Source organism: Miscanthus floridulus, chromosome 16 (genome assembly GCF_019320115.1).
Source record: "Miscanthus floridulus cultivar M001 chromosome 16, ASM1932011v1, whole genome shotgun sequence".
NCBI lineage: Eukaryota > Viridiplantae > Streptophyta > Magnoliopsida > Poales > Poaceae > Miscanthus > Miscanthus floridulus.
The window spans coordinates 48,846,549-48,858,638 of NC_089595.1; the positions used below are offsets into that span (position 1 = coordinate 48,846,549).

Consider the following 12,090-nt stretch of genomic DNA (forward strand, 5'->3'; position numbering starts at 1 on the left):
TTTTTGAGAAAACTTTTCGCGAACTAAACAAGGGCTAAATAGGAGATCCACATTAGTTTATTTTTCTCTCCTTAAGCCACGTCACCCATCCGGGGGCCACGTCACCCATCCCGGGTCCCACGTTCACAAGTCACTTCGCATCCTGATTTCTCTACAATTTCGTCATCACTTCTCTCCTCACCAGTGTTTCACACTAGCTAAAACTGACTTCCACTAACACATCATCATCATTATCTCATAGGTCCTATTCATTTAAACTTATCAGCTACTCTCACAACAAATCAGTGAACAGTACTTCTCAGTCTGGCTTTTCAGTAAAACGAACTGGGCCATAGCCACCGAAGAAGGCAGCCAATCCGTTGGTAAAGGACTAGGCAGCTGATGCGCCTCTCCAGTCTCCCCTGCTCTCTTTCCCACCATCCGCAACCTTAATTGATTTTTGCATTGTTGTGAGTTTGTGACCCGTGATCTTCCAGGAACACAAATGCAGCCACAAATGAGATTAATTAGGAAGAAACTGCTCGATTGAACTGAGCCGTCACCACCTACGTATTTAAAAACCTTACTGCACTGCCATCGTCATCCAGCATGGCTGCCTGTCGCATCGTCATCTATGGGCTATGGCGCCGAACACCCTAGTAAGTGGCCGCACGCTCCTATATTTTTGTAACTCTCTTGCCTCAACTACGATCTATGACATCGCCTCCCTGCTTTGTTGTATCGATCCCCTCATTTTGTCACACTGTGTTCCAGTTCAAAAGGTGTTTGACATCTTGCCCCATGGGGCCATTGCTGTAGAGCTCACGCTCTATTGCTTCATAGCTGTCTTGCTGGTTCGTACACAAGCTCCTATCTCTTATATTTTTTCTTATTTACATTGGACGAGCAAATGCATCTTCCATTCTTTTGTTACTCTTTTCCTGTTGTTACGTTTGACATATCCTCGCAGTTCGGTTCATGCCGCAAGAACATGGTTTGCCGGCCGTCCGCGCCACAGCAACCGAGCATTCCCACTATAGCTCTGCTAAGCCGTGACTGGGAAGCGACGACACGATCAGTGATACCGCTCGGCATCAGCAGTCAATCCTGTTGCTCAACTACCGTAGGCACCATCCCAAAATACTTAAAACATGCATGAAGCAATACAGCAAGTTGATTGTGATTAGCGGCTGAGACAACATCTAAAAGTACTACAATGGATATTGACCTTGCAGTCCAGCGCCTAGGCGACGACTAGTCGTCCGGGCGGATTTTCAAGCGCGGCGTCGCTGTCGCCGCACCGTCCCAGCGTATGGCGTCGCCTTGCGGTCGAAGGTGTCGCCTAGTCGTCGTCCTCGCTGAGGTGGACGCCGCGGACGTAAAAGGCGCGGGGAAAGAGCGGCGCCGCGCGCTCGAGCGGGCGGGAAAAGAATGGCGCGACGCCCTCGCGCGGGAAAAGCAGCAGCGCCACGCCTACACCTCCCGCCAAAGCTCCCAATCCCCATCGCGTCTGAGAGAGCGAGAGAGGAGAGGGAAAGGAAGGAGAGAGGAAGAGAGGAGAGGGCGGCGACGCACCTCAAATCCGGCGGCGGCGGTGGCGCAGGCGACTGCCCCGCGCAAGTCCGTCCCAGCCGCGCGAGGCCGCCCGTCCGCGCGACTCTGCTCCGTCCGAGAGAGTGAGAGAGGGAGAGGGAGAGGGAAAGGAAGGAGAGAGGAAGAGAGAAGAGGGCGGTGGAGCACCTGAAATTCGGTGCCGGCGCCGCCGCAGGCGGCTGCCCCGCGCGACTCCGCCCCATCCACACGACTCAGCTCGTCCGCGACTCCCACCCCGTCCGCGATTCCCGCCCGTCGCGACTGCTCCGTCCGCCGTCCGGAGAGCGAGAGGGAAACAGAGGAGAGAGGGGAAGAGAAGAGGTCGTCCCCAATCCCCACCTGATCTGCCCCTTGCCTTCGGTGCGTCCTTTTCTCCCTCCTTCCTCTGCTCAGCATCTCTTTCCTCTACTCTGCTGTGTGGACTCTGTTATGCATTTTCTTCCTCTGCTTTGCTCCTTCTCTGCTCCGCTGGTTGCTTGCTATCTGTGGCTGCTATGGACTAGCAGCACTAGTAATTAAGTTATGTTATGTCACTAGAGTCTAATTTGCTCCTATTGAGAGATGAGAGATTTCAAATTTGCTAGTTTGCTACTTTATGTTACGTCATGGTACGCAGCTCTATTTATTATGATATTATATGGTATGATTTGCTTCTGATTTCTAGTGGTATTATATATTAAGACGTTAGTAAGGCGTCGCCTCGCCTCGCGCCTTAAACACCTAGGCGTCTAGAAGGGGGTCGGGCGCCGCACCTCGCCTTACCGCCTTAATAACTATGATGGATGCATCCAGAAAAATTAATCCACCTATCATAAGAACATACGTTCACAGATTATACCAAATATAATAATAAATGCAAGTGCAAGTTCCTACTACTATCTCTATGCTTGATTCATCAAGTGGTGTCTAAAACTCTCTAATTCTTATAGCTGTTTTTCTCATATATATATGGATGCAAAGTTCCCACAGCTATCATCGAGTTCCAAAAAAAAAATTACACATGAAACCATGACATTTCATCAAATAGTGTTAGTGTGTTACAGAAAAGGTATCAGTCCGAACGTTATATAATCATATGACTAAGTTGGTAGAATTGAATGACACAGATACAATATGTTAGTACTGCCAAAACGCCTGTTCATTCAAATGTAAGAGCACCCTTTCCCATTTCAACTGCACTGTCACCAGTCTCCCATAAGACAAGCAATTGATGAATAGCCAGAACAGACGGTTACAAATTTTACGACGGTTCTGTACTTACAGATTTTTGTTTCTATGTAAGGATCTGAGTTATATGTGGAAATGCCTTGTATACCGACAGTGCCAATACTGACGGATGTCATCAGTTGTTATCAGTTGACTGCTACCAAAAATAATCTGTCTAATATAACAAGTAGTCACCCAATTCTACACAGAGCTAGTTGCATTAGAAATAGAGGCAAGCAATTTCTTTCGTGTATGCTGTTCAGAGCCAGGGGAATTGATAAAAAAGGAATGCACAACTGTCCCATTGTTGGCTGTGACCTTCGACTCACCGACTTTGACCTCTGCATCTTCAAATGCTTGCAGCACCTTTTGTATTGGATGGTTTTCAATCTGAGATACCGCTCGAACAAGAATCTCACCTTGCACCACCTGGATGTCCACTTCTGGCCCAGGTGTTTGCTCTGAAAGTCGATCCCGCTCTGCCTCCAACTTTTCCAGTTTCTTCTTGAGATCACTGATATGCATTACAGCATCTTCCAGAATGGATGCCTTGTCCATTTTTGAGATGTTGGGCACAATAGCTCTCAGAGCACAGAATCGCTTGTTGAGCTTTTCCCTTCTCTGACGCTCAGCCTCAACATGGCTAAGCGGTGGTTCCTCCCTCCTGTTTGTTGGTTTCCTTTCCCTCTTCCTTGGCTGTCGACCCTCCCTTTCCTCATTGAACAAGTCATTGGCATCGCCCTTCCCCACATCCAACATGGCTTTTTGAGAAATCGAAACACCAAACTTGGAACTGGACCCTACACGAAAATCTATTTGCATTGGCCCCCGGGGCTGAGATGCTTGTTGGGCCAAGATCTGCTGTGGACTCTGAAGCTGAAATGCGCTCACTGTGGTTCTATGTGAAGCTCCATTGCTGCAATTTGCAGTCTCGCTTGTCTCAACTAAGATACCATTGCCAAACTTCTGCTGATCCGAATTCAGGCCTCGAGACTGACTCCATGAAAAATTCTGCAAACCTTTCCGGAGATTAGGTAGCAACCTGCTCTCACCACCACCACTCTTCTGTGCAATCATTGAACTTTCATCCACCTTTGATGGATCAGCTACTTTGCTGTCTGAAGGTTGGCTGATACTCAAATCCTTCCCAAAAATCTTCGTCAAACCTGGCGATATTTGAACAGAACTATTATCCTCATGCTTCTCAATTGCTATCCTGTTACTGCATGTCACAAGAAACATTGACCTTATAGTTTGCAGAGCTTCAGCACTCTCTGGTACATTCTGCATTGAACCTACTTCAAGTACACCAGCTTTGAATGGTACTAGCACAATGGTCTTGAATCCCGCTGCGTTTGCAAGGAATCCCCGGTAACAATAATTTGCTGGGGAAACATTGTGCTTATTGTTTGGAATCCAAAGGGGCGCCCCTGCACCAAAAACTTTCCCAGGACCACCAACGTGACGTGGAAATGCAAAATACATAGATGCTAGAAAGAATATTTCAGTGTTAGTGACCTGGTCAATTCCAGGAGCATAATTCTCCTCATCAGCCCCAGCAAATGCTGTGTGCAACCTCTGCAGCACCCGCTTCCGCATCTTCTGTCTGGACACCAAAGATGCATCACCAACACTCATAGATGTAGCAAAGCCAATCTCACTATCATGGGGTTCACGGCAAGATCCATCACCCCAGCCAAGGACAACAGCACCAGATTTTGTGCGGGAGAGCTGCCAGAAGATGGCATAATCCCAACGAATGCTCTGATCATCAGCCTCAACTAGGTTCTGGAGTTTATTTTGCAAATCTGCCAACACAGATGCTGCTACAAGACCTTCAGATATGGCACCACCACATTTTGTCAGATATGTGAAGGCATCCGAGCCCAGCACGGAGGAACAGAGGGCTTTGTCTTCCTCAGTCCAGAACTGTCCAATGCTTACCTCTTCTATCTCTGTCTTCATGAGTGCATAGCCTGCTCAACAGTACTATGAGTCAGGTCACCAGACAAGAAAATCATAACAAACTCCGACAATGATTGGCTAAACTAACAATTTGAAAGCAAATTTGCCACAAGGAGTGCACTTTATTAACCACCTACAGCTCAAATGATAAAGTGGGTATTACTTGAATTTGTGGACACTATATGCGAGACACGTTAGATGAGGAATTTTACTTTTCTTTTGACGCACTCTTGGTGGCACACAGGTTTCTAAAACCCAATTCACAGGTTCAAATCCTGAGTATGAATCCAATTATCTTGTGTCAAAACAAAGTAAAACAAATTAAAGTACTCTAGACAGCAAAAAGTCCAAACAGTTTAGGTGCTTGTTTAAAGTTCCAATTTGAAACATTGTAATTTATCTCAATTACTCCCAGTGTTTTCAGATCGGACGACTAATCACGATTAATCGCGATTAGTCGTCCTTATCGTAACCAGGTGCTCGATAAGGGTCCTCAATTAGTTTAGACCGATTAGAAAACTTATCATCCGATAAGTTGCGACTAATCACGATTAGTCGTCCGATCAGACTAGCCGGACGACTAGTTCGGGGGAGGGAGAATTTGGCCCAGCTAAAGAATTCGGCCCACCTTTAGCTGGCCCATTAGGGTAAGAAGAAGAGGAGTGAGTGAGTGACTTGAGTTGCAGCCACACGGCACATTTCCAGCTCCTGCTGCTCTCTGCCTCTCTCTCGCAGCCGCCGCCGGCCTGCCTCTGGATCTCCCTCGCCGGCGTCCGCAGCTCCGTCCGCGCCCCTCGCCGGTGTCCGCAGCTCCGCCCGCAGCAGCTCCGTCCGCAGCTCCACCCGCAGCTCCACCCACGCCTCCACCTCCGCTCGCTCCTGTCTCCTCCCCTGCCGGGACCCAGTAGCTCCGCCCTTCTCTGAGGCTCCTTCCTCGACGCCTAGAGGACGGACACGGGAGGCCTCAAGCATCAAGATGAGCCACCAGTCCCACCACTCTGCCTCCTCTGAAGGTTATTGTCTCTACTCTGCTGCTGTGTATTACATCATATATATAGTATATACATGGTCGATCAGGCCATCTAGGCACAAGGACGACTAAATGTCCGACTAGCCGATTAGACCGATTAGGACCGACTAATCGACCCTTATCGACGACTAATCGCGATTAGTCGTCTGATCGGTGGTCATACGACTAGCCTCGATAATACGATACGAAAACATTGATTACTCCTATATCTACTGAAAAACAGTTCATATTCCAGGGAATCAATAGGTAATCTTAGGGATAGTTTGGTAGAGCTTGTCCAGTGTTGGATTCTGAGAGAAGTATATTGTGGGTAAAAGTAATTCTCTATAGTTTTTGAGGATAAACTCTATGGAGGAACTCATTCTTTATGGGCAATGAATCAGGAAAGGGTAGTTTTTTCAGCTCCCAGCCCCCTATTTGTTTCAGAGCTCTGCCAAACAGGCCCTAACACAATCGTACCATGAATAACAAACACTAGCTCATAAAATTAGTTATACACCTCCTAATGTTACATGCCAATCTATATTTATGATTAAGTGTGCATCAATACGAACTTTGCAGTGTGAATCAAGGGTGCACAAGAATCCACTTAATTTAGGTGTGGACCACTTTAGAATTCAAGTAATCATCATGGATTTGAGTTCATTTCACAAACAAAGACTAGAGATGGACTACTGACTACATTAATTATACATCTCAAGTAGTCTGCGTATATGCTAGGAATAAACAAAAAAAAACTATAAAAAGATATCCTGCCAGGAATAAACAAAAAAAACTATAAAAAACTATCAAATTATTGCAAATATATACTTAAGTAGATTTTAGCAAGGAATCTGTCTGGAATTATAGATTTTTGAAGGTCCTCCTTCCTGGTTCTCTTCCACAGCATTTGGGGCCCATTTGGACAGCTGTCATATAGTAGCCTAACGTAATAACAACTAAAACTTCTGCAAAGTTCTTGGACATCCTGCCAGAACCCTTGAGTTTGTAGTTTCACACTAATTACTTTAGCTTTGTGAACTGTGATAGTTTGGTCAATTTATGCCTAAGTACGGAAAACTCAATAAAATGACAGTAGCAGATGCCCAAACTAAGAAGCGAAAATACTAACTACAAATGTAAAAAATCCAATTAGAAATTCCAGACTAGTCGCTCATGCTCAGGATTCAGGAGCAGGGATGTGCTGTGTGCATATATAAATTCAATACTTTTTTGCAAAAAAAAGAAAGAAGAAGAAGAAAAAAAAAGGAGCTGTATGGGCCAGATCCGAAGAGAAAGAGAAATACTAGCTTACATTAGGGTTTGAGCTACTCGGTTTCATACAGCAGTAAGGGAAGGTTAGGGGCGGACATACCTGGTGGTTGCTAGTCGCCGGCGAAGGGCTGATGAAGACCTAGCAGAGGGCGGCGCCACTCGCCCCACCGCCCACCCAGTCGTCGCCGCGAGGAAACGAAGGCCACGAGCGAGATAGTGGGCACAGCAGGCGAACGGGAGGAAGGGAAAACGAGAGGATGGGTCAACGCCACAGGCAGCGACTGGATCTCGATGCTGGGCCGCAGGGGGCCGGAGAGCTGTTGAGCCTCTTGCCTGCTCCAGTTGCGATGCGAGGAACTGCTGCAATGCCAATGGAAAGAAACGTTGACCATATGTGTTCTCACTCGTCGCAACGTGGCCACGTGGGTGACGTATCCAGTCGTAAGGGACTGTGTTTCCTACTCCTCACAAGGTATTTGAACACAAATAACGCAATATAACCTTCCATTAACTTATACTCTCTCCATTTTAGATTATAAAACATTGATTTTCTTGATATGTTATTTTTACTATATATTTAGAAAAGGAAAAAACTATGTTCAAGACCCTACCAGTGTAGTTCGATCGGGTGTCCTCGGCAGCACACCAGATCGCTGGGGGAATCATTATCGAGGGAGGACAGTGGATCACGATAGGGTTTGGGGCTTTTGCCGTAGCTGGCGGCACTTACAAAATGGTTGATTCTGGAAGCACCTAGATCCCTAGTCGCGGATTTGAAAACAATCTAGATCAGCGGCGCTAAGCCTCGTGTGTGTTGTGTGTTTCTCTTTCGCGTTGCGTTCTCAGGGTTTGCCAGCCAACTCGCCGGACCACCCTGATCCTGTATTCCGTGCTTCTACTTAATGAAACACGTGCAATGCACGTTCTCGAAAAATTCCTATTTGCTAGGGTTTGCAAGGCCCATATCACACTTCTAAGGTGGACTCTTTTCTAAACACCTCGTGAGAATTAATATGGCACCCCAAATAAGATGACTATATTAATATGTAGATTTATATATCTCAGAAACCAAACCAGGTCTTTTTCACCAAATAGCATCTCCAGCGTCCCCAATCCCCTCCCCTATCCCCATAAAACTGTCATATTGGGGGAGATAGCTCATTTTCTCGCTCAGCAGTCCCCCAGTAAGTCTCCTTTTTGCGACCACCAATATCATACTCATCTCCCCTCAAAGGGGGGAGTTGCATCTCCCCTAGTAGACTGGGCCTATGATAACTGTCACCTCCCTCCTTTGCCGAACACTGTCATGAGCATCGCCGTCCTCAGTCGCGGCCATGGGAGGCTTCGCCTCACGAACCGAGCGCGGCCATGGGAGCATCGCACGCTCCACCGTCCGAGGGGCCCAGGTGTTGTTCTCACTCGTGGCTGTGGGAGCACCACTCGCTCGGATCGAGTCACCCTTGCTCATGCTCGTGGGAGGAGCGCCACCTACTAGGACCGAGTCATCCTTATGGTCGCGGGATGAGCGTCGTCCTCATGGTCATGGGAGGAGCGCAAGACATCCTGTCCTACCGTGGTGACTCTTGAGAGCACGAGATGCTCGAGGCCGTGCAGCAGGTCAGCAACACATGACCACTGATGGTGTGGCCGATCGCCATGCTGATGGATCTAGGCGAGCGATGGAAGAGAGCAGAAGGACCAAGGAAGAAGAAAAAACCGACAAATGGATCATACGTATTAGGGGAGATTATTGGTGATCTATTGAAGCATCTCTCCCTGTCGACAAAAGATGCTCGACAGTCCTCCGAGGGGTATCCTACGAAGGTAGATTGATCGGCAGAGGTGCGCGTAATCAAGAACAAGAAGGCAATAGAGACACAAGAGTTAGACAGGTTCGGGCCGTCAGCACGACGTAATGCCCTACTTCTGTGATCTGTTTGTTTGTATTGGCTATCGTATGATATTGCTTGTGTTTTGAGGGGGTCCCCTACCCGCCTTATATAACTGGGGGTAGGGCTACAAGTCGGTTAGATCTAGGAGATAACCGGTAAGTAATAACATATTACAGGGATCACGGGATCATAACATATCTGTCGACACATAATTTTCGCCTCCATGCCGAGGACACACGCAGCAAGCCAGAAGGGTCCGCTCGATAGAGCAGATTCGCCTGGCTTCAGTGCAAGGGTGGTCGATCCTACGCAATCCTCCCAAGACATGCCAGTCAATTTGACCCTGCAATTGACAAGGAGAGAAAGCTCATCAGGAATTAAGGGCAGAACGTGCCGGTGTTGCCGGACAGTCCCGAATGTGTAGCTCTGAGAGCCGATATGAGAGGAGATCGACTAAATAGTCGATTCCAGCGTATTCATAAGAATAAATTGATTAAAGCTCATGGGGTCGTATAAGAAGAATCGATTATCATTCAGGATAAATATTATTTAAGCAAATATTAATCAATGGCAATAAGATATCAATGATGATCGGTTTATGCTAAGCCAATGATTACAAGTAACCGAACTCCTTTTTGTATAAAGAGACAATTCAACACCGCTTAATCATTTAATAAAGATAAATCTAGTGAACATGTTAGATCTCATCCATCGCCATGACCAGTGGGGCATGAGGCAGAATCATGCAGGCCGTAGAAACAACAATAGACTCGACGACCCTAACTCATTACTAATATTAGTGGGGCATAAGGCAGAATCATGCAGGCCGTAATACAATAATAAGATCATGGGGCTAACAAATCTTTCAACTTATCTCTACTTCAATGATCTCATAATATGAGCTGTTCGTGAAAGTGCTCGATATCGGCTAAATAGCCGATTCAGGCATAACGCCCAATTAAGGTCATGCCTTCTCAAGAATAGATCTACCAACTAACGATCCCCACTCTACGGTGCTAACAGTGGGGTGAGAGGCAAAATCCCACAGGCCATGATAATGGGCCATGAAACGGTTCTCGCTAACCAATAGATCTACTCAAGATCGAACATGCCTTAATCGCACGCTATGCACGATTAAGATTGATATAAAATAGCCGATAAAACATAACTCATCGTTTAAGATGTAGATTAGATCAACTTTAGATTAGCAAACGATGGGTTAAATAAGATATAAGGCCGATCCAGATCAATCTCAATCGGGCAGAGTGATATTGCTATAATTAGATAAACGATGAAAGCAATAAGCAATATCAGTAACTTAATGAATCTACCAAAGGTTGCCATACTAAGGTAGAGCCAATAACTTGACCTTGATCTAATTCAAGCAGTGGGGTGTGAGGCAGAATCACACATGCCATACTTGAATTAGACAAGAATCGATAACTAGCCTATACCAGAGTCATAGTGGGGGTCGACCGGATTGATGCAGCCATACGAACAGAGGTATAAACCATGACGGTACTTACAGACGAGCAGTGGAGGTCGACCGGATCGATGCAGCCGTACTCACTGAAGGACTCGCCAAGATCTACTATACTCCTACTTCTAAGGGGTGACCAGAGCCGAAAAAGTAATTGACTTTGTATTTGATTGATTGTTCCTTTTACAATAGCCGGTGTTTGATATTTATACCTAGAGTCTAAACTTGAACCTTACTCGAGTACGACTCAATACAATCTTTGGTATAATGAAAATATTCATAATTTAAGATAACTTGGACTCTAATCTTTCCCTTTTTGTAGAGTCCAGTATATCTCATCCCAGCGCCGATCGTAGCCTCTGTTGTCATCTGCTGGCGCTATCTGAAGAAAGCTGACTCTAGTGCATTCGAATCAACTAGTTCCGATCTCCACGTAGTTGATTCCTTGATGATGACATGATTTTTGGGAGCTTTCGAACCCCTGTAACTCTTCTTCCAAATTCTGGTGTAAACACATGCCCCCCAATTTTGGAATAAAAGTAATTTTATTCCAAAATTATCACGTCTTCATCTTCGATGGGTCTGAAGTCACGGGTAGAGAATCTTGATCTGGGGTCTACTGTTTGTCGCTGCTTATGTCAGCTCATGAGCCCATGTTTCACAACTTTTTTGAGAGCATCATCACTTCACGGGCACTTGGATTCATCCTCCCAGGCTGGCTATAAAATGCCTATCCGCCCCCGATGAGAGCAGCTTGACGATTCAGCTATGCTTCTCTTCTACCTACCCTCTCGAGCTCTGACTTTGCCGGACCCTCCATAGTCCATCTTTTGCTATGAAGGTTTTGAGTGGCTAGAAGAATTCTTGTGTATAGGGCGATTGTATCGCTCATTCTAGTGCCTTGTCGAACAAGAGGATCAGCTATTGTGGCTAGAAGAAGTCTTGTGGTACCACCTGAGTCTTCTCTCCATGCTCGCAAAGCTGTTCTAGTGTTTGCAAGGGCTAAAATGTGCTGACACTTTCCCCTTGTTTGCTTCATCAAACGCCTGCTAGGAGAGCCACAGGCTTCTTTCCCACAGTTCCCAATCTACCAAGCGAGCGGCCTTTCCCCTTCTCCTAGTAGAATTCCATTATCTGGCCGATGTAACCTGGTTCATGATGACCTTTGGCCTTGTGGGGCCCGGACTCCCTTCAATCCAAAGAAGTCTTGGTGGGTTGATTTCTGATTAAATGTAAATTCTTCGCATCCATCCCACGACGTTTCATAATCTGGGGAAGCAATAAGTCCGAATCTGTTATCTCTTCGTTATCTCTCCCCTAAAATTCCAGTGTTGATCCATTTCCATATCTATTTTTAGTTTTCATATCCTCGGCGAAATCTACCTCCTCGCCTCCTTGGGCTATATATGCGGGCCATGGCTGGGGCTCAAAACTACCCGTCTCATCTCAAACCTCCTGCGTCTTTAGCATAGTCCCTGCTTTTCTGTAGGTTTGAGATCATGGAGAATAGCAAGAGGCTTGCTGAGGAAGTTCTTAATGAGTCCGCATCATCACGTCAGTGTCTTCATCGCCGAGAAGGCACTACTCGGGATGTCTCTACCACCCCGGAGCACAGGGTTGACTTGGTTCAACCTTCAATATCATCTTCAACACTGACTCATCACCGGCTTCCTAGTTGTCTGAGGAAGCAG

At 46.5% G+C, this 12,090-nt stretch overlaps 1 protein-coding gene across 1 annotated transcript; it reads right to left on the bottom strand.

Annotated features, from left to right (window-relative positions):
- Positions 1–2,532: 2,532 nt before the first annotated feature.
- Positions 2,533–7,386, bottom strand: LOC136512999 (transcription factor MTB1-like). The gene is made up of 2 exons (XM_066507001.1): positions 7,128–7,386; positions 2,533–4,754 (listed from the first exon to the last, which is right to left on the bottom strand). Exon 2 carries the CDS (start codon positions 4,741–4,743, stop codon positions 2,980–2,982), a length of 1,764 nt encoding a protein of 587 aa, XP_066363098.1. The 5' UTR covers positions 4,744–4,754; positions 7,128–7,386; the 3' UTR covers positions 2,533–2,979.
- Between the last annotated feature and the right edge of the window lie 4,704 nt (positions 7,387–12,090).

Coding starts and splice junctions, on each gene's coding strand:
- LOC136512999 (XM_066507001.1), bottom strand. CDS start 4,743: ATGAAGACAGAGATAGAAGAGGTAAGCATTGGACAGTTCTGGACTGAG.